Source organism: Oryctolagus cuniculus, chromosome 21 (assembly GCF_051225735.1).
Source record: "Oryctolagus cuniculus isolate XC-2025 breed Fujian yellow rabbit chromosome 21, ASM5122573v1, whole genome shotgun sequence".
NCBI classification, from domain to species: domain Eukaryota; kingdom Metazoa; phylum Chordata; class Mammalia; order Lagomorpha; family Leporidae; genus Oryctolagus; species Oryctolagus cuniculus.
Window position 1 is genome coordinate 13,022,403 of NC_142887.1, and position 23,475 is coordinate 13,045,877.

The 23,475-nt window shown below is 44.5% G+C and overlaps 1 protein-coding gene across 29 annotated transcripts in view; it reads right to left on the minus strand.

Annotated features, from left to right (window-relative positions):
* The window catches only part of ATXN2 (ataxin 2), a 121,610-nt gene that overhangs the window by 68,533 nt on the left and 29,602 nt on the right, over positions 1–23,475 (minus strand). For all 29 annotated transcript variants that reach the window (XM_089323140.1, XM_089323138.1, XM_089323129.1 and 26 more), the window contains exons 2-5: positions 15,047–15,083; positions 13,246–13,305; positions 12,662–12,733; positions 11,939–12,089 (exon numbers count right to left, since the gene is read on the minus strand). In XM_089323140.1, coding sequence (XP_089179266.1) covers positions 11,939–12,089; positions 12,662–12,733; positions 13,246–13,305; positions 15,047–15,083 — 320 coding nt within the window. The remainder of the gene's footprint in view (positions 1–11,938; positions 12,090–12,661; positions 12,734–13,245; positions 13,306–15,046; positions 15,084–23,475) is intronic.

Here is a 23,475-nt window from a genome sequence, read left to right on the forward strand (position 1 = left end):
CAGTAAGAGAGACAGACAGAAAGAAAGGTCTTCCTTTGCCGTTGGTTCACCCTTCAATGGCTGCCGCGGCCGGCGCGCTGCGGCCCGCGCACTGGGCTGACCCGAAGGCAGGAGCCAGGTGCTTATCCTGGTCTCCCATGCAGTGCAGGGCCCAAGGACTTGGGCCATCCTCCACTGCACTCCCGGGCCACAGCAGAGAGCTGGACTGGAAGAGGAGCAACCAGGACAGAATCCGGCACCCCAACCGGGACTAGAACCCGGGGTGCCAGCGCTGCAGGAGGATTAACCTATTGAGCCGTGGCACCGGCCTCTCAGACTTTCTTAAACAGCCAGAACAGAGGTCAAATAAGTAAAATGCTGGTGTTAGAAATTTAAAATTTATAAATTTAAATTTTAAAAATTTATAAAAACTATAAAATGACATATTAAAACACACACACACACACTCTCATTTACTTGGGCCACTGCTGTAGTATAGCAAGCTAGCTTATGCCTGCAACATTAGCATCCCATATGGGTGCCTATTTTGAGTCCTGACTGCTGCACTTTTCATCCAGCTCCCTGTTAAGCTGGGAAGGTAGAAGATGGTCCAAGCGTTTGGGCCCCTGTACCTATCTGAGAAACCCAGAAGAAGCTTGTGGCTCCTGGTTTAGGCCTGGCCATTTGGGCAGTGAACCAGCGGATGGGAAGATCTCTCTCTAGCTCCGCCCTTCAAACAAAAATAAATATATGTAAAAAATATACATATACATATAATATTTATTTATTTGAAAGAGTTACACAGAGAGAGAAGAAGAGGCAGAGAGAGAGGTCTTCCATCTGCTGGTTGACTCCCCAGATGGCTCCAACGGCTGGAGGTGCGCCAATCTGAAGCCAGGAGCCAGGACCTTCTTCCTGGGTTCTCATGCAAGTACAGGGGCCCAAGGACTTGGGTCATCTTCCACTGCTTTCCCAGGCCACAGCCGAGAGCTGGATTGGAAGAGAGGCAGCCAGGACTCAAAGCAGCACCCATATAGGGTGCCAGCACTGCAGGCAGTAGCTTTACCCACTACGCCACAGCACTGATCCACAAAATAATTATTTTTAAAAAGATTTATTTATGGGACTGGCACAGTGGGTTAATCCTCCGCCTGCAGCGCCAGCATCCCATTCGGGCGCTGGTTCAAGTCCCGGCTGCCTCTCTTCCGATCTAGCTCTCTGCCATGGCCTGGGAAAGCAGTAGAAGATGGCTCAAGAGTTTGGGCCCCTGCACCCGTATGTGAGACCAGGAAGAAGCTCCTGGCTCCTTGCTTCAGATCAGCACAGCTCCGGCCACTGCAGCCATCTGGGGAGTAAACCAACGGAAGGAAGACCTTTCTCTCTGTCTATCCCTCTCATTGTCTGTAACTCTGCCTCTGAAATAAAAAAAAAAATCTAAAAAAAAAAAAAAAAAAAAATTTATTTGAAAGGCAGAGTGAGAGAGTAATGAGTTCTATAGGTGCCTAAGTCACAGATACTGCTAACATCAGTGGTTTGTTATCCATGTTTATAATGAAAACAAATGCTAAGGGGCTAGCGCTGTGGCACAGTGGGTTAACGCCGTGGCCTGAAGCACTGGCATCCCATATGGGCGCCGGTTCGAGACCTGGCTGTTCCACTTCCCATCCAGCTCTCTGCTATGGCCTGGGATAGCAGTGGAAGATGGCCCAAGTCCTTGGGCCCCTGCACCTGCATGGGAGACCCGGAGGAGGTTCCTGGGTCCTGGCTTCGGATCGGCGCTGCTCCGGCCGTTGTGGGCCATTTGGAGAGTGAACCATCGGATGGAAGACCTCTCTCTCTGCCTCTCCTCTCTCTCCTCTTTCTGTGTAACTCTTTCAAATAATAAAAATAAATCTTAAAAAAATAAAACAAATGCTAAATTTCACTCAAAGATTAATGAAAATAAAGGTGTGATTTTCTTCCAAGTTCATGAATGCCCTGCAACTATCCACAAACTCTGGAAATCATGGATACAGGTTTAGGACTCTGCTTCTGTTCTAACAAATAGGAAGATCATTGTGCTGAAAATAAAGGAAATGAAGTAGACGGGATAAAGGAGCTGGGGGCAGGGGGAGGATGGTCATTAAAACTGCACAAACAGGTACAAGAAGTAAACTCTTCTTTTGCTTCAGTAAGAGCTAGAAGCCTGACATGTGTAACTAACCAGCACCCCAACGGGACTGTCCCCAGCCACAGACAGCACATGGCTACAGGAACACAAAGTGACAATCGGGAGGCCAGGAAAAATGGGGGTTGAACAGACATGGTGGCACAGCAGGTTAAGCGACTGCTTGTGACATAGTATTGCAAGGTGTCCAGCGCGTAACAAATCTTCCCAGCCAGATGAATCAATTAATTTACAAGTTTTTATTGGGATTCCGCTCCTGGGCAAGGTTCTTCAGTCCAAACAGAGCGGGGGCAGGGGAAGTCAGAGGTTGGGAGGGCTCCTTTTGTAGATACAGGGCATGGGGGTTAAAGGTTGAGGCGTGTCTGATCCTCATTGGTTGACCGTTAGGCGCCCGTGGGGACCTTGGCAAGGACTTTTCATTCCGGGAAGTGCGGGTAGGGACTCTGTGGGCCTTCTCTCCTGCGGATCCCAAAGCTACCAAGTATCAGAGTGCCTACTCAAATCCCGCTCTCCACTTCCCAACCAGCTCCCAGCTAATGTGTCTGGGAAAGCAGCTGCCACTCACATGGACCAGGATAGAATTATGGGCTCCTGGCTTCAGGGTGGCCCAGCTCTAGCTCTTGCAGCCATTTGAGGAGTGAATCAGCATATGCAAGATCTCTCTCTCCCTCTCTGTCACTCTGCCTTTCAAATAAAGAAACATATACGCCTTGGAGGAAGGTAGGAAGGGGAGGAGGAGCGATGGGTAAGATGCCTACGGTCATAGACGTGGGAGAGCACTTGGGAACAGAAGCAGTGACACACTGATGCAAACAGGGACAGGAGACTAAAGGCACTGAAGGAGAACCCGGGAGGCCACCTTTCCACAAGAATAGGTCTCTGTTCTAAAGGGCCAATTTGAAAACGCCTTTCTGTAGCTTCTGCTCTTTGCAAACTAACTTTGAAAGGCATAACGTCCTAGTCACAAGAATACAGGTAACTTGAATGTATCCCAAAGGCAACCACCCTTCCCCGACTGTTGTAAAGACCAGAAAGTTAAAAAGTTATATTGCAAACACAGCAGGCAATAGTATGTGCCTGTTAAAAAAACAATGCAGTGAGGCCGGCGCCGCGGCTCACTAGGCTAATCCTCCGCCTAGCGGCGCCGGCACACCGGGTTCTAGTCCCGGTCGGGGCTCTGGATTCTGTCCCGGTTGCCCCTCTTCCAGGCCAGCCCTCTGGAGGCAGCTGTGTAAAAGTTGTTTACTCCTCTCCCAGTGCCATATTGTGGGAGAGCAGATGCATAGAGTAAGTCTTAATTCCAGTAACTTAGTCTAGTCCGAGCTGCTCCCCACAACCCTGACTTCACAGGTGGTAGAACGGGAACAGGAAACCAGGTCCTTCTCCACATCTCTCCACCCCCACAACAGGCAACACTGCTTCCTGCTCACACACGGTCGCTTGTCCCAGATGCTAACATTCTTACCCGAACACCTATCTGCAGCAGTCATTTATCAATAAGTAAGTAAAGGGTATTTTACGGGAGCACACGCTGGTGAGCAGGCATCCCAGGACAGGGCAGGTGACATACAACACAGCTGAGAGCAAACGCCACCCCCTCCATCCCCAAGGTTGAAACAGTGTCAATAATCTGAAAATAAAGTTCCTACCTTAATACAACAGCATGCCATTTTTCCAAACACACACCCATCACTTAACCATAACTTTGTCTCTAGGGAACTTGAACAGGGTGAAGTTTTGTGACTCACTGTTGGAAAAGGGGATGTTTTTACCCTGATTAACAGAAAAATAAACTACAACTCTAAGGTAAAATATTTTAACTAGATGATTCCAACTGCACAAAGTTGGCTGCATACTATTCTTCACAAATGGACTCATTAAATACCTAGGTAAAAATTCAAATATGTGTGCGCCTCTTACCTCACCCAAGAGCTAGGAGAACTTACTTTAGGAGAGCTTCCGAGAGCTTGCTAAGACACTTTAATACTCCAGAGCTCTACTGGTGCCTCTTACTTTTCTGACTTGTGTAGGAAATGTGTGAGCTTTGTGTCTAAAGTTAACACTTGCTATTTTTGTTTTTTTGCATTTCAAAAGGATTTTGTAAAATGTCTGTTAGAAGCAACCTTCTGTCAGAAAAACATGATTTGCAAACATCGTGTATAAGGAAGCCACTAGCAGATTAGGCTAAGCATGACTCATGACTTAGCTTTCCTTTTTTTTTTTTTTAAAGATTTATTTATTTATTTTGGAAGTCAGTTACAGAGAGGCAGAGATCTTCCATCCACTGGTTCACTTCCCAGGTGGCTGCAACAGCCAGCGCTGGGCCAGGCAGAAGCCAGTAGCTTTATCTGAGTTTTCCACGTGGGTGCAGGGACCATCTGCTGCTGCTTTTCCCAGGCCATTAGCAGGGAGACAGATTGGAAATGGAGTAACCAGGACATGAACCAACGCCCATATGGGATGCCAGCATCCCAGGCAGCAGCTTTACCCTCTATGCCACAACAATGGCCCCATGACTGCTTTCCTGAGTTCACCACACAGAAGTCAGGAGCTTATCTGGGTCTCCAACGTGGGTACAGGGGTCCACATACTTGGGCCATCTTCAGATGCTCCCCTAGGCACACTAGAAGGGAGCTGGATAGGAAGCAGAGCATCCGGGACTCAAACCAGCGCCCACATGGAATGCCGGCACTGCAAGTGTCAACTTTATCTGCTACACCACAGTGCCGGCCTCTCTTTGTAGTTTTAAAAACAGAAATATTTTATGAAACTTCTTGAGGGGACAGAAGCAAAAAATTATCCTTTGAAGCAGATGATACACATGGTTGGTCATCGTGCAGTCAGAATGTACATACTAACTCTTAGGATACATTAGACGTGGCTTGACCGTTTCTATTAACGTCACCCATGAGAGTGTGCTTCCAAACAAAAGGTAAAGAAGTAACAGTAGAAAAGGTTAAAAAGAAGATTCAGAAATGTTTAGGAAGGAAAACAATTTGAGAACCAATTTTTAATACAATTAGCTAAATATTCTTTTTACAGGGGCTGGCACTGTGGCGTAGGGGTAAAGCCGCTGCCTGCAGTGCTGGCATCCCATATGGGCGCTGGTTCCAGTCCTGGCTGCTCCCCTTCCAATCCCATTCTCTGCTATTGTCTGCGAAAGCAGAAGATGGCCCAGGTCCTTGGGCCCTTGCACCTATGTGGGAGATCCAGAGGAAGCTCCTGGCTTCGAACTGGCTCAGCTCCGGCCATTGCAGCCATCTAGGGAGTGAACCAGCAGATGGAAGACCTCTCTCTCTGCCTCTGCTCTCTGTAACTCTGCCTTTCAAATAAATAAATAAATCTTTAAAAAAAAAAAAAAAAAGGGCAATGCGGCAGAAGGGACAGAGTCAAGGGCATGACTGGAGAAATTAGGCTTAAATATCCTGTCTAATAAAACCATCAAAAACATAGCAATCATGTAAGGGGGAAGATAAATCTGTAGACTGGGAAGGGAGTGGCGGCTGATAATGGAGGTCGATTCCATTAACCAAGTTTGTCTAAATGACTTTTCAATAAATGTGACAAAGGCCCTGATAAGTAAAAGACAAATAAGGAACCACATGTGATTACACAGCATTAACAGTCAAAATATGGAGCTGGTGCTGTGCCACAGAAAGTTAAGCCTCTGCCTATAGTGCTGTCATCCCATTTGGGCACTGGCTTGAGTCCTGGCTGCTCCACTTCCTATCTAGCTCCCTGCTGATTCACCCGGGAAAGCAGAGAAAGAAGCTCCTGGCTCCTGACTTCAGCCTGACACACCCTGGCCATTGTGGCCATTTGGGGAGTGAACTAGCAGATGGAAAACAATCTCTTTATCCTCTCTATTTCTGCCTTTCAAATAAATAAATAAATATTTTTTAAAAAGTCAATATACATGTTTAAGGACAAAATATGTACTACACTATTTCCTAGTGAAACACATATCCTTGATCAGCTCGAAAAGCCTGATGTATCAGGAAAAACAATTCACGCTTAAGGGTTGGCAAACTTTTCCGTGAAGACTCAGACAGTAAAATTATTTGGCTTTGCAAGTCATACAACCTCTGTTACACTGCTCAAACCTACCGCTGTAGCACAAAGGCAGCTAAATACAACACATAAATGAATCGGCACAGGACAGTATAATAAAACTTCATTTACTATTGACTGGATTTGTCAGCCCATTCTTAGACTAAAAATAAAACACAGGAAATGAAGTAGTAGGAAAAAGCACGTGGGACAATGGAATGAGGAAGATGAGAGGCTGCATAACCAAAATATTAGTGGAGCTGAGATAACTAAAGCAAAGTCTGAATAAAACTGCATCAGATGGCACAGAAAGAGGACAAAGAAAAGAGCAAATAAGGACACTGGAGAGAGACAAGAAAGCAAGTAGCAACGAAAGGCCAATCCCAAAGTAAACAGATGCAGAGACAAAGGCAGCCGCATACCCTAAAACTTGATGGGAAAATGAAGAAAAGAAACAAAGCATCATAGATATGTCTGCACCAGAATTCAAATAACAGAAGAAACAACCAGTAACTTTCCAGTGACAGTATCCTCTAATTATGCGTGCCTCAAGGCTGGTAAAATGTAAAACTACTTTCAGTTTGGCCATAAATTAAACTGGCACATGTGTAATAGTCATAAGATCAAATGAAAATTATCTTAAGATATCAATTATTTCTAAGCCTCTTATCTACTTGCATAAATGCATGAGTATGGCTTTTTAAATTTACTGAAATCAATGAAATTAGCAACAAAGAACTTAAAAGCTTTATTGACATCATTAACTTTCAAAGACTTCCCTGAGGGCAGGTTTCATGGCCCCAGTAGATTTCAGTTACCCCTCTCTGCAACCCGTAGGCTGCTCCACCTCCAATCCAGCTTCCTGCTAATGTGCCTGGGAAGGCAGTGGATAATGGTCCAAGTACTTGGGCTCCTGACACTCACGTGAGAGATCTGGACAGCGTTCTTGGCTCTTGGCGTCTGCCTGGTCCAGCCCTACCTGTAGAGGGCATCTGGGGAGTGAATCACAGCATGGAGATTCTGTCTCACTCTTTCAAATAAATTATAAATGCATAAATAATTTTAAAAACACTGGTTTAATATATATCATTTAAAAGTTAGAAATATAGAGAGGGAGAGACCTTCCATCTGCTAGTTCACGCCCCAAATGGCCACAACAGGAGCCAGGAGTTTCATCCAGGTCTCCCACAGAGGTGCAGGGGCCCAAGGACTTGGGCCATCTTCCACTGGTTTCCCAGGCCACAGCAGAGAGCTGGATGGGAAGTGGAGAAGTTGGGACTCAACCTGGCTCCCATATGGGATACTGGCACTGCTAACGGCAGCTTAACCCACTATGCCACAGTGCCGCCCCCAAAACACATCTTCTTAAAAAAGTAAAAAAAAAAAGGGGGGGGGGTGCGGGGCAGCGCTGTGGTACAGCGGGTTAACGCCCTGGCCTGAAGCGCTGGCATCCCATATGGGCGTCGGATCTAGTCCCGGCTGCTCCTCTTCCAATCTAGCTCTCTGCTATGGCCTGGGATAGCAGAAGATGGCTCAAGTCCTTGGGTCCCTGCACCTGTGTGGGAGACCCGGAAGAAGCTCCTGGCTCCTGCTTTTGGATCAGCGCAGTTCCGGCCATTGTGGCCATCTGGGGAGTGAACCAGCGGATGGAAGACTTCTCTCTGTCTCTCTCTCTTGTCTCTCTCTCTCTGTAACTCTGTCTTTCGAATAAATAAATCTTTAAAAAAAAAAGTACTTCCCTGGGGCAAGTGTTAAACACAATGGTTAAGAAGTCTGCATGCCACACAGGCGTACATGGGATCCACACCTAGCTCCCTGTCAACGTAGACCCTGGGAGCCAGGAGGGACAGCTCAAGTAGCTGGGTTTCTGCCACCCATGGGAGACCTGAACAGATTTTGGCTTCTGGCTTCACCAGGCCAAACCTTGGCTACTTCATGCTTTTAGGAAGTGAGCCACTGTATCGGACCCTATGAAACCCGATTCTTTCCCTCTGTTTGTCTCCATCTCTCAAATTTGAAAAGAAGGTTCCCCTATAACAAGGCCAAAGACACAGAGAAGAATCTTGAGTAATTATATTTCTTGAGATTTTTGTTTTCAAAGATTTATTTTATTTATTTGGAAGGCAGAGAGAGAGAGAGAAAGAGAGAAAGAGACAGAGACAGAGACATATATAGAAAGAGATCTTCCATCCTCTGGTTCACTCCCCAAACGGCCTCAACGGTCAGGGATGGGCAGGTCTGAATCCAGGAGCCAGGAGCTTCATCTGTATCTCCCACACAGGTGCAGGGACCCAAGCACTTGGGCCATTCTCTGCTGCTTTCCCAGGTGCACTACCAGGGAGCTGGATTGGAACTGGAGCAGCCGGGACTTGAACCGGTGCCCATATGGATGCTAACATTGCAGGCAGAGGCTTAAAAACCGTTATGCCACAGCACCAGCCCCCCTGTTTTTGTTTTTATTTTTAGCTTTGTGGGGAAATCCCTTAATATTAATTATGAGACAGCTCAGCAAAACCACAAACCAGACGAGGTAATTTATCTCACTACAGTTTAATGTTAAGACCTTAGCTGGGACTGAAAAGCTGGACTTACGTTGTCACTTTATTGAGTTACTATATTTAACATTAAATAAATTTAGATTTACTACAAACTTTGTTTCCTCATCTACAACATGTGGGCAATATCATACCTATCTTCAGAAAAAAGCTGTGATGATTGAAACAAAAAAATGTAAAACTCTTAGCATACAGTCTGACACATAAAAATGCACTCAAATTTTAGTTAGTGCTATCAAGAGAACAATTTTAACCATAATATTACAGCAGAGAATTATAGAATAGCTTACATTTTCTCCTCCTCTTCAGGAGGCTGGTATAACGCCATAGCAGTATTTACATTTTTATTATTCACTTCTTCAAAAAAAAAAAAAAAAAAAAAAAAAAAAAAAAAAAAAGCAACGACAAAACCTCATCATTCTCTCCACTAACATGTAGAAAAGTAGTATCAAATGAGTCCAGTGAGACCATTCAAGATAATCATCAACTCCAAGACAAAAAGGGCCCTATGAGGCCAGGTAAGAACCACAGATCCTTGAGAATCACAGAACACAGCCACTGCTAGAAGGCATGACATGATGCCAGGGCTCACAGCCCTGATGCACCTCCCACGTGCCACAGCCTCACCAGCCTAATCACAATTACAACAGAATCTCTACATGTGACAGACTTTTTTAAAAACTCTCTGGATAACTAAATGTGAACCAAGTTTTAAGAAGCACTGGCTAAGGGCTGGCATTGTGGCATAGCAGGTAACACCACCGCCTACAGTGCCAGCATCCCATATGGGTGCAGGTTTGTGTCCTAGGAGCTCCACTTATAATGCAGCTCCCTGCTCATGGCCTGGAAAACAGTGGAAGATGGTTCAAGCATTTGAGCTCCTGTCACCCACATGGGAGGTTGGGATGAAGCTCCTGGATTTGGCCTTGCCCAGCACTGGCCTTTGTGGCCATCTGGGGAGTGAGTCAGTGGATTGAAGATCCCTTTCCCCTCCGCCCTCCACCTCCCTCTCCCTTCCTAATTCTGCCCTGGAAAATAAATAAAAAAAATAAAAAGCAGCAGCACTGGCTAAACCCTATCTTCCTCTACTCCAGAAGACTAGAAATCTGAGCAAGTCACTAATAAAAAATAATATAAATCTAGAAAGTTGTACCAACTGCCTTACTTGACACTACAAACCATATCAATTAATAATTCTAAAAGGGGATTTCTCCTATCAATATCTTCAAATTAGTACTTTTCTTCTACAAAGAGGGTAACTTCTGCCATGATAGTCTTAAGAATTTGCCTTAATAAAGAGACCAGAAATTCTAAAAACATGACAACACTAATCTCAAGATACTATACACATGGGCAGAACTGTGTGATTCACTAAACCACTACAGTCTTGAAATACTCCAATACTGGATGTCTCCATCAAGAAAGTTAAATTTTTAGCTTATACATTATCAAAGCTGTCGCTCTGCATTTTCCTGGCTTTCAATGACATTACCTGAGAAATGAAGACATAATGAAATAACAAAAATTGAAGTACGTTAATTTTGAAAATGACCAAAGAATGGGTTATCACAAATACTTCAAGGTACTATTTACTGTTCTAAATTTGGGAAATATCAATTCATTATGAAAACAAAAACCAAAGCATACTGGAAATGGCTGTTAGCTAAACAGCCTGGTACAAATGGAGTAAGAAACTAGTTTTGGTTGTGGCCAACCCTCCTTCCAGATTGTTGTGCATTCAACTGAATAAAATGTTATTTTCCCTTTCAGTTTATGACCAAGGTTAATTTTTAAAACAGTAGAATAATTCAATGTATAAGCATAAATATAAATAATTGGTGCTCCTGAGCATAAACGGGGCAACCCCAAGCGAGCGACTGTACAAACACGCCCTTCCTTGTGTGGGCCACGGAAGGACTCTCAGAACAAAGATGCGAGTCCAAGACACAGACATCTGAGAGGCTCCAAAACACTGCTTCCATCAGCATTCCAGAGCGGCTACAGGCTACCAGGCCCTGCTAGTCTCCAGCAAAGCCAGTGAGCAGTCCCAGCTGGGCAAGAAAAGGCTTTAACTCCCTGGAGCCTAATGGTCTCAGCACAGAACAGTCAGTTTCTGGTACAGACTGAATCATGACAATCAAATGGTAATCAATCACAATCTCAAACAGAACTGCATATGCAATTATAGAATTTGGTATAAATAAATGCAGTTATTTACAAGTATTACAACCAACCTCAACATTTCTAGAACTACTTTCAGTGCTGTTCAACACTTGACACCAAATGAGCAACAGCAGCTTCCATGTGTTCTCTCTCAACGGACACTTGAGAAAGACTAAATTTCAATAACTGCTTTTAAATTCTCAAAATGCAAGCTCATATTTTTTTAATATACACATTCCACTTGACTTTACTTTCCTTATGCAGTTGTTCTCTCTCCATAGCTCTCTCCTCACTCAGCCCTAGGATCCGATTCCTTCCAGACTTACAGGTCCACTTACAAAATAAAAGCACTATGGGCCCCACGGGACAATACTCAGCTGAGCAGAACCAGCAGTTTTCTTCACCATGAAACTAAGAAAACACACTGCCAACTACTTTTATTTTTATTTATTTATTTTTTTATTTTTTTAACAAGTAGAGTGGACAGTGAGAGACAGACAGAGAGAAAGGTCTTCCTTTGCCGTTGGTTCACCCTCCAATGGCTGCTGCGGCCAGCGCACCACGCTGATCCGATGGCAGGAGCCAGGTACTTATCCTGGTCTCCCATGGGGTGCAGGGCCCAAGCACTTGGGCCATCCTCCACTGCACTCCCGGGCCACAGCAGAGAGCTGGCCTGGAAGAGGGGCAACCGGGACAGAATCCAGAGCCCCGACCGGGACTAGAACCCGGTGTGCCGGCGCCGCAAGGCGGAGGATTAGCCTAGTGAGCCGCGGCGCCGGCCAGCCAACTACTTTTATTAGAACACAACTCTCATTCTTTATGTTACTTCAAAGTATCAAGTAATCTTTTTCCACTAAAAAACACACATGAAATAAATTCCCATTATTTTAAGAAAAAAAAAACTGTCTTAATTTTACTCTAGAAAGCATATCTTTCTTTTGAAAAAAAGTACATTATCTTTGGAGAATTGTTGCTTGAATAAATCTAACAAACCATGAGGCATATTTAGGAAATGAAAACTCACCTCTTCTCGCGTAACTGGAATCCATATCTTTAAATTGTGCAACAACAAAGTCTGAACACTTGAACAAAATACTCTCCATTATTTCTTCACGTTTTGGCCCTGAACTGGATTCTGTACTTTTTTCATGTGCAGCATCAAGTACCAAATCGCACTAAAACAAAGAACATGAGTAAATATTCAAATCACTTCTAAAATAAAATACGGTAGCAAGTCTCTAGTCCATCAAGATCCTCTCTCTCATATTCTGTTGGCAGAAGTAATCCCAAGAGAACATGACAGTCACATCTTGATCCATTTATCCATTCCATCATTCAAAATTCTTCACATTAAAATATGGTCTTTGTGGCTATGGTCTGTCTGAAGTGTATTAATACTGGTAAGGAGAAGGAAAAAATATGCTACTCCATCCTTCTTCAGGTTCATAATGCCTAAAAATGACTATAATATTTTAATAAGCATATAAATCAAGAACCAGCCCATAAATTAGTGTGTGAAATTGAACAGCAAAATTATACAAGGTGATTTTAAAAAACTGGAAAACACTCGGATAAAATGTTCTTTTACTTTTTTAGAAGAAAAACATATGATTTAACAAAGACATATATATGCAGCTTATGACTATAACTTGCTAAATCAGAAACTAGCAAACACTGTTCACAAAGCCATACAAACATACAGTAGTGAATGATTCAAGCTAACAAAACCGAAAAGAGTAAAAATTACCTTGGGACTGTATGTTTTAAAAACTCCTTCATATATACCTCCATTTTTCACTTGTACTTCACATTTGGATCCCTGAAAACATATAATTATATTTTTCAAAAATGCAATATGATACCCAATCATCAGAGACCTATATTTTCATTTTGCTTTTGAGAGTTCATCAAGCTTTATTCCATATAGGAAAGTTAGTGAATATCAGGTATTCACTGACAGAATAGAAAATTTCCCCATATTAACAAAACAATGAATTCTCAAAGTTCTACAGGAGGCTCTATTCAGTTTGTGGTACTTGAATTTAAATACTGAAGTTAAACACTTCTGATCCCATCTATTAAGTGACACAATAATACAAAAAGACAATCAGCCACTGACATTACTGTGTATACAGCAGGGCTATCCCAACAGGTACAGTGAGTTAAATTAGACTGGGCAGTATTCTAATCTATTTTTTTCTAAATTATCCTGATTAAAAATGACCTAAGAAATGTTACTTTGGGAATCATTCATCCATATTTTAACTTCATGCAATTATTTTAATCCACTCTCACTCAATGCAGTGTATCATCAATAATCTGATTACTTACAACAACTGATGTTAAGATATGAACCATCCTCATATTTGCATAAATTCCATCAAAAGAAATCTGGAATATTAAAAAGAAGCACTATCAGAAATTAGTGTTTATATCTAGATATTTGCTACAAGATTAAAGTTACATTTACAATACCTTACATGACTAAAGATTTGGTTTACTGTAACCTTTTGCTTCCTTGAAAAATAGAAGTCAGGCTTTCAAAAGCAAAAGCAGTCATCCCAACTGATCCCAAACAATATTTGCATTATATACAGTACTAAAAAGGCAAAACTAAACCTCTATATATGAGGGAAGACAAAATTCACAGCAGCAGGGACAAATCAACAGTCAAAGGGGGGGAGGGTGTGAACTGCAAAGCAGCATCAGGGACTTGGGGGAGTGACAGACTGTTCTACACTCACCGTGCTGTCGGCTACATGACTACATGCGTTTGGCAGAACTCACAAAAATACTGCACACTTAAAAGGTGAAGCACACCTTAGTAAATCAACGAGGTGAGGAGTAAGGGCATTACCTTTGCAGACCCCTAACTTCCACGCACATCCCAATCAATGCTAGCGCTTAAGTACCTGCCCCACTCCACATCACACGCTCCATCAGCGGGTGTCCCCTCTTGATTCTCAGGAAGCCAATCTATTCAACAAAGGCAAAGCCTCAAAAATTAGCAACATCTCATCTTTTCTTTCACCACACGGATCTCTGTCCTCACATTCAGTTTAACTTCACTGATAAACTTCTGAAATGTCAGACCAGAAGGCCTTTTCCAAGGAAGAAAATTAAAGAGTAAAAAACACAGCATAGTCATTTCAAAATAAAAAGGTCAGAAACTCGGCAGACTCTAGATCTAGTGTTCTACTCATCTTCTGGGAGTTGCTCATTCAGATGTGCCTCCAGTCACTTGTCAAAGAACAGAGGGGCGGGTGTGAGTGACAGGCATCTGACTCAGGGTAAGTGAAGCCCAGCGTGGCACAGCATATCGCAATGCCTGGGTTCCATTCTTTATTCCAGTTTCTTGCTAATGTGCACCCTGATAGGCAGCAGGTGACGGCTCAAGTTCTTGAGTCCCCACCACCCGCGTGGGAGACCTGGATGGAGTTCCAGGCGCCTGGCTTCAGCATGGCCCTGCCCTAGCTGTTGTGGGCATTTGGGGGAGTGAATCAGCAGATAGAAGATCTCTCTCCCTCTGCCTTTCAAATAAAATGAAAGAATTAAAGAGGAACGATCGAAATAATTCCTAAGTATCATAGAAATATTACTTATAGATAATTTCATATTTTATACAGCCATCAAAAAACATTTAGCTAATAATTTTGTACCAAATAGAACTGATCTATAAAGATCATCTGTGGTATGAGGGCTGGCACCGTGGCTCACTTGGCTAATCCTCCGCCTGCGGCGCCAGCATCCCATATGGGCGCCAGGTTCTAGTCCCGGTTGCTCCTCTCTCTGCTGTGGCCCCGGGAAGGCAGTGGAGGATGGCCCAAGTGCTTGGGCCCTGCACCCGCATGGGAGACCAGGAGGAAGCACCTGGCTCCTGGCTTCGGAGCGGCGCAGCGCCAGCCATGGCAACCATTAGGGGAGTGAACCAACGGAAGGAAGACCTTTCTCTCTGTCTCTCTCTCTCTCACTGTCTATAACTCTACCTGTCAAATAAGTTAAAAAAAAAATCATCTGTGATGAAAGTCAAGAGAAGTTAGTTTCTTTTGGCTCTGGCATTGGACTATGGCTACAAATCATTGTTTAGCTACCAATTTTTCCAAATAATATTAAAATTACTCAAGTTACTCACCGTAGACTGAGGAAGTCCTTTGCTGCTGTTTCGACTTCTGAAAAGATTAAACATTATTTTTATTAAGTTCAATAAGGTAAATAAGCTAAAAAAAAAGTTTCAAATTTAAAGTATAATTCCATACAGACTATCTGTGGGGAAGTCTCATCTAATTCAAAGTCTAAAGAATTCCTAAGGGGCCAGTGCTGTGTGAAGCAGATAAAGCTGCCGCCTGCAGTGCCAGCATCCCATAAGGGCGCTGGTTTGAGTCCTGAATGCTCCACTTCCGATCTAGCTCCCTGCTATTGCCTGGGAAAACAGTACAGGATGGTCCAAGCCCTTGGGCCCCTGTACCCACATGGGAGACCCAAAAGCAGCTCCTGGATCCTGGCTTAGGATTGGCACAGCTCTGGCTGTTGTAGCCATTTGGGGAGTGAATCAGCGGATGGAAGACCCCCCCCACCTTTTTTTTTAAAGATTTATTTACTAAATAAATCCAACCTTTATTGGATAATAAACAAATCCAATAAAGCCAACCTCCTCCTGTGTGTTTTAAATCAACTCTAGATTACTTACTATGCCTAATACAATATAAATGCAATGTAAATAACTGTTACACTGTTTAGGAAATAAAATTAAAATCTTTCTGCATTCAGTATAGACCCAATTTTTCCCCAAACACATGTCCTAGCTGCAGCTGGTGGAGTTGTGACTGCACAGCGTGCAGGCACACAGGGCTGAGTGCACAACCAAAATGTGTTCTGGAAAAGAACCGCCTCCTCAGAAAAGACGAAAGCATTAATAAAGTGAAATGTTGTATTTTTCATACACATTAGCCACTCTGGAACAATACAATTAAATCTCAAATAAAATAACACTCAAAGCAAGCCAAGATTAAAAAGCATTCAAGCAGTAGCACAGTTCAGGTCCAAAAGAACCCAGCAGCGGGAGTGGTGTCACTTTCGGCAGAGCAGCATTCACCCTGGCACTGAGGCAGTCCTAGCTCAATCTCCAACTTGTCACCGCCTCCTCTAGAAAACACGGCGTGGACCCAGTGACCTCTAAGTATTCTTGCGTTTCCCACCTTTCACTCACTCTGCCTCACACACAGCACAGCAAAACAAAATCCTACTCTAAGGAAGACGAACGATTAACTTGTCACGTGTACATGGGCCTGGCACTGTGGCACAGTGGATAAAGCTGTCACTTGTGACGCTGGCATCCCATATGGACTTGAAATGTCCCAGCTGACTAAAATCAGTCTTTTTTTTTTTTTCCTTAATGATTTATTTATGGGACCGGCGCTGTGGTGCAGCGGGTTAACCCCCTGGCCTGAAGCACCAGTATCCCATATGGGTGTCGGTTCAAGACTCAGCTGGCTGCTCCTCTTCCAATCCGGCTCTCTGCTATGACCCGGGCAGACAGTGGAAGATGGCCCAAGATGTTGGGCCCCTGCACTCGCGTGGGAGACCCAGAAGAAGCTCCTGGCTCCGGATCAGCGTAGCTCCAGCCGTTGTGGCCATCTGGAGAGTGAACCATCGGAAGGAAGACTTCTCTCTGCCTCTCCTCTCTCTGTAACTCTGACTTTCAATAATAAATAAATCTTTTTTTTTTTTTTTTTGACAGGCAGAGTGGACAGTGAGAGAGAGAGACAGAGAGAAAGGTCTTCCTTTGCCGTTGGTTCACCCTCCAATGGCCGCCGCGGCCGGCGCGCTGTGGCCGGCGCACCGCGCTGATCCGATGGCAGGAGCCAGGAGCCAGGTGCTTCTCCTGGTCTCCCATGGGGTGCAGGGCCCAAGCACCTGGGCCATCCTCCACTGCACTCCCTGGCCACAGCAGAGAGCTGGCCTGGAAGAGGGGCAACCGGGACAGAATCCGGCGCCCCGACCGGGACTAGAACCCGGTGTGCCGGCGCCGCTAGGTGGAGGATTAGCCTAGTGAGCCGCGGCGCCGGCCAAATAATAAATAAATCTTAAAAAAAAAAAACAAACAAACAAACAAACAAAAAAAACACAGAAGATTTATTTATTTATTTGAAAGGAAGAGTTAGACAGAGGCAGAGGAAGAGAGAAGTCCTCCATTCACTGGTTCACTCCCCAAATGGCATCAATGGCCAGAGCTGGGCCAATGTGAAGCCAGATGCCAGGAGCTTTTTTTCCAGGTCTCCCACACGGCTACAGGGGCCCAAGATCTTGAGCCATCTTCCACTGTCTTCCCAGGTCATAGCAGAGAGCTGGATTGGAAGTACAGCAGCTGGAACTTGAACCGGTGCCCATATGGGATGCCGGCATTGCAGGTGTCAGCCCCACCGGCTACACCACAAATCATTCAGTCTTAAGCAGCACAGTTGGTTTGTAAATCAGATGTATCTGATCAAACACCCAGGCTTCTCATTTCCAGGTCATGCTACCTCTTCGAATAAACTGCCCTCACATTTTAAATTCACGATTAGCCCAACCTAACCTCCTTATTTTTTCAAATATCATGTCAATTTTCTGTTTTCTGTTTAGTTGTATTCTGTACTCAAAGACCTAAAAGGCTAAGCCTTCCTGGAAAGATTATCCTAGTAACTCTGAAATGCCAGTTTCAACACTTGAACAAATGCCATTAAGTGTCCTTAAACTCATGTGGCCTTCGGGGCTGGCGCTGTGGCACAGCAGGTAAAGCTGCTGCCTACCATGCCAGCATCCCATATGGGTGTCAGTTCAAGTCCCGGCTGCTCCACTTCTGTTCCAGCTCTCTACTGTGGCCTGGGAAAGCAGTATAAGGTGGCCGAAGTCCTTGGGTCTCTGCACCTATGTGGGAGACCCAGACAAAGCTACTGGCTCCTGGCTTCAGATCAGCGCAGCTCCAGCCATTGCAGCCATTTGGGAAGTGAACCAGTGAACTGAAGACCTCTCTCTCTCTCTCTCTGCCTCTCTGTAACTTTGCCTTTGAAATTAAATAAATCTTAAAAAAAAAAGATGCTTTAACATTCCTTTATAGAAATCACACTACCTTCTTTTACTGATTATACTATTACCATCTTTGATTAATAAAGAGCAACTGTTTGACAATCAAGTTGACCTAAAATAAACTGTTCAACTGTGCAATTAGGAGACTCACAATGGCATGAAGTGGTACACAGAAACCACTGATTTCCACTGCTCTACCAGGTAGCTGGACATCCAAGAGCAATGTCAGCATACCAAAGCAGCATTCTCCGGAACTGAACAAAGCCCAATTTCTTTCTTTTTTTGGAACCACTCAGATTACGCTTTAGTTTTTAATTTTCTTCATTAGTATTTTGGACCAAAATTAATCCACTACTTCATATAGTAAAAGCTGAGTGCCCCTCATTCAGAATGGGTGGCACAGGGGCCAGCACTGTGGTGCTGTGACACAGTGGGTGAAGCTGTGGCCTGTGATGCCAGCATCCCATGAGCGCCAGCCCCCATCCCGCTGCTGCACTGCCGACCCAGCTCCCTGCTCATGGCCTAGGAAAAGCAGTGGAAGAAGGCTCAAGCATTTGGGCCTCTGCCACCCATGCAGGAGATCTGGAAGAAGCTCCTGACTTCTGCCTGGCCTAGCCCCAGCCATTGCAGCCATCTGGGGAGTGAACCAGCAGATTCGCCCTCTGAGTAACTCTGACTTCCAGTTAAATAAGTAAAGGCATAATATTTTGAATGTTTTCAAATTTGGAGTATTTGTACATATACAATAAAATATCACAGAAATGAATAAAGCCTAAGAACAAAATTCATTTTACAAAATATACTTTACACACATTGCCTGAAGGTAGCTTCATAAAGTATTTCTGAGGTGCCTGTTTTGGCTGTGACCTGTCACAGGAGAGCAGGTGTGCAATTTTCCAGTTGTGGCCTTGGGGGTCAATGCTCAATTTTTGGATTTTGGAATACTTCAGATTTCTGACCTAGGAATGCTCGATCTGTAACAAACTCTAAATCTCATTTAGGTCAAGACCATCTCCTAGTTCTAAACATACTTACACTGAATGGAACAACTATAACGAAACTGTAATATCCAGACTTCAGTGATTTCAATAGTTACTGAATATGAAATACGATTCAAAATGACAATCAAGAATTTGAAATTTTACATTACAAAATAGTAGAGCTTCCTAGAACACAGGAGGGGTGTAGGCATTGTGCCACAGTAGGTTAAGCTGCTGTCTGGAATGCCTGCACACCGTACCAGTGTACTGGTTCAAATCTTGACTACTTTGCTTCCCACCTAGCTCGCTAATGCACCTGGGAAGCAGCAGACGATGCATCAAATACCTGAGTGCACTTGAGTCCCCACCATCCCATGCGAGACCCAGATAAAGCTCCTGGCTTTGGCATGGCTCCCTGACTGTTGCAGGCGTTTGGGGAACGAACCAGCAGAAGGAAGATCTCTGTCATTTTGTTTTTCAAATAAATAAATCTTTAAACAAGCACATACACACACACACACATGCACGCGCGCACGGGAGGAAACACACTATGCTACTGATGATTCCGAAGTGATAAACACTGACGACCGGTCAAGCTAGGCAATAGGTACACACACAGGAGCTCACTCTACTTTGGTTTCCTAAGTCAAAACAAATGAACAGAGTCTTCCAATACCAGTACTAGGAGGCTGGATCTAATCAAGCTTATAGACCAGTTTACAGAAAACATGAGAACAATTTATTAACTGATACTTTGAGATTATACATCTGTCAGATCCAGAATGTAGCAAATTCAGCTTCTAAAATGATAGCTGTGGGGCTGGCACTATGGTGCCACAGGTTAAGCCACTGCCTGCCAATACCAACATCCTGTATCGGAGTGCTGGTTCAAGTTTCACCTGCTCTGATTCTGATCCAGCTCCCTACTGATGCGCCTGAGAAAGCAGCAGAGGATGGCCCAAGTATTGGGGGCCCTTGCTACCCACATGAGAAACCAGGATAAAGTTCTAAGCTCCTGGATTTGGCCTGGACCAGTCCAGACTGTTGTGGCCATTTGGGGAGTGAACCAGCAGATGGAACATCTATCTTCTCTTAACTCTGTCGCTCTTCCAAATAAATCAATCTTTGGGGAAAAAGATAATAAACTGTCATTTGATTTATTTTTTAAAGATTTACTTATTTGAGGGGCTGGTGCTGTGGCATAGCAGGTTAGGCTGCGATCTGCAGTGCTGGCGTCCCATATGGGCACCAGTTCAAGTCCCAAGTGCTTCAAGATCCGGAGTCAAGATTTTTCTCCTATGTTTTCTTTTTAGAGCTTTTTAGTTTTAGCTCTTACATCCAGATTTTTGATCCACTTTTAGTTCATTTTTATCTATGATATAAGGTAAAGGTACAACTTGATTCTTCTGCATGTGGTTATCTACTTTATTAGCATTCCTCATGGAAAACTGTTCTTTTCCTGTTGAATGTTTTTGACTTCCCTTCTAAAAGTCAAATGATCTTACATGTGAGGGTTTATTTCTGGGCCCTCTGTTCCATTGGCTTTTTTTTTTTATTATTTCTTTTTTATTTTTTTAACCATTGCTGTAAAAGCAGTTAAAGGCAATATATTTTATTTTATTATGTTAAAGATTTATTTATTTATTTGAAAGAGTTAGAAAAGGAGAGGCAAAAAGAGAGAGAGAGAGGTCTTCTATCCACTGGCTCACTCCCCAACTGACCGCAACGGCTGGAGCTGCACCTGGAGCTTCATCAGGGTCTCCCACAAGGGTGCAAGGCCCAAGGAGTTGGGCCATCTTCTACTGCTTTCCCAGGCCACAGCAGAGAGCTGGATCACAAGTAGAACAGCCTGGCCTCGAACCGGCACTGCAGGTGGCAGCTTTACCTGCTACACCACAGCGCCGGCCCCTTCCATTGGGTTTTATATTTGTCCCTCTGCCAGCATCTCACTGTTGTCATTGTATCTTTTCAGTAACACTTGAAATCATCAATCCTGGCTATTGATTGCTTTTGATTTGCTTTGAATCACACATTAATTTGCTTATCTTTAAATTTGTGGGGCCAGTGTTGTAGCGTAGCTGCTAAAACTTACACTTCAGATGCGGCCATCCCACATGGGTGCTGGCTGCTTCACTTGAGATCCAGCTCCCTCCTAACATGAGTCCTGGGTGTTGCAGCCATCTGGGGAGTGAACCATTGAATGGAAGATCTCTCTGTCTCTCCTTCTCTGTAACTCTTTCAAGAAAATAAATCTTTTAAAAAATGAATTTGTTATAGTTCTTTCATGTTAACTGTCTCTTTCTGTGTCATTTATGTGTTCAGAAACTGATTTCCAGGGAACTGTGTTGTGGTAAAGTGCGTTAAGCTGCTACCTTCAATGCCAGCAGTCCTGGTGGCTCTGTTTTTGATCGAGCTCCATACCAATGTGCCTGGGAAAGCAATAGAAGATGGACCATGTATTTGGGCCCCTGCTACCAATGTGGGAGACTTGGATGGAGTTCCTGGCTCCTTGCTTCAGCCTCTGCTGCTGTTGGGGCCATTTGGGGAGTGAATTAACAAATGAAAGATCTGTCTCTCTCTGTGTCACTCCGCCTTTCAAATAAATGCATAATTTTTTAAAAGATTTATTTATTTATTTGAAAGTCAGAGAGGAGAGACAAATCTTTCATCTACTTGTTCACTCCCCAAATGGCCGCAATGGCTGAGGCTGGTGCATGATGAAGCCAGGCGCTTTTCTTCCTGTCTGCCACCTTGGTGACAGGGGCCCCTGGACTTGGGTCACCTTTCGCTGCTTTCCCAGGCGCATTAGCAGGGAGCTGAACTGGAAATGCAGCAGTTGGCTTCCTGCAATATGCCAGGGAAAGCAGCAGATGATGGTCCAAGTATTTGTGTCCCTAATCACCCAGGTGAGAAACTCAGATAGATTTGCAGGTTCCTAGCTTTGTCTTGGCCCAGGCCCAGCTGGTGCAGGTGTTTAGGGACTGAACCAGCAGATGGAAGACCTGTTTCTCCCTGTCTTTGTCACTCTACCTTTCAAAGAAACAAATCTTCAATATAGGTGGTGGCAACACAACAATGGGAACGTACTTAATGCCACTTCATATACTTAAACGTGGATAAAATAGTAGGCATGCATATTTTACAATTAAAAAATTAAAAATCTCAGAATCTCTTCCCAAAGGAACTTCATTTGCACCAAGATGTAGAGAAGCCCATGACTGCACATGCTCTCACGAACAGTGGAGGCTGTGACCAAAGGCACTTGCTAGGAGGAGGCTGGAAGAATCAGAATCATGCACACATGAGCAACCTGTAGGTTAGCTAACACGGTGGCCAGAAACAGGGAGAGATGGCTGGGCAGAGACCTCGTGGAATCCGAATAGATCTCAGACCCTGACCTCAGGATCCCCCGTGACAGGAATCCAATCTGTGGAACAGGTTAGAGCCCAGGGCATCACTGAAAATAAGACAGAAATCCACAAGCAATTATTGCAGCTTCACAGCTGAGTGAGGTCAGGAACAGAGACAAAGCCATGCCAAAACCACCGACTCCAGGGTGACTGCCGGCATACCCAAGGTTGCAGCCCTTGAAGGGGCAACAGAGGCCTTACACTGCAGAGAGAGGTTGAGGGAAAGCCAGCCAGCCAGTCACTAAACAAACACGCTAAACACAGACACACGCTGTACAGCCTGCGTAACGGTCAAGAATGTGTAATCCACGTGTGAGATGAGGTCCCACGGGATTCTACTGCCAGTCTGTTAAGCACACTTTGTGGGTTTCACACAATCAAGTAATGATGTATTTCTCAAAACTACCCCATCTTTAAGCACCTCATGACTCTGACAATAAAAACAACCCTTCCTCCAGGGAACAAGTACTCAGAGTTGCTATAATGTATTATTTAAAATGTCTAGTTTAAAAAAAAAAAAAGTTACAAGACATGCTAAGTCAGACAAAAGACTGACCCCATCCACTGGGAAAAAGGCAGACAATAAAAACTGAGTGGCAGGGGGAGGAATCTACCTGTATGACTAGATGTCAACTTTAACAGACAGAAGTTAGGCCGGTGCCGCGGCTCACTAGGCTAATCCTCCGCCTTGTGGCGCCAGCACACTGGGTTCTAGTCCCGGTTGGGGCGCCGGATTCTGTCCCGGTTGCCCCTCTTCCAGGCCAGCTCTCTGCTGTGGCCAGGGAGTGCAGTGGAGGATGGCCCAGGTGCTTGGGCCCTGCACCCCATGGGAGACCAGGATAAGCACCTAGCTCCTGGCTCCTGCCATCGGATCAGCGTGGTGCGCCGGCTGCGGCCGGCCATTGGAGGGTGAACCAACGGCAAAGGAAGACCTTTCTCTCTGTCTCTCTCTCTGGCTTCGGATTAGCGCGGAGCGCCGGCCGCGGCGGCCATTGGAGGGTGAACCAACAGCAAAAAAAGGAAGACCTTTCTCTCTGTCTCTCTTTCTCTCACTGTCCACTCTGCCTGTCCAAAAAAAAAAAAAAGAAAAAAGAAAAAAAAGAAAA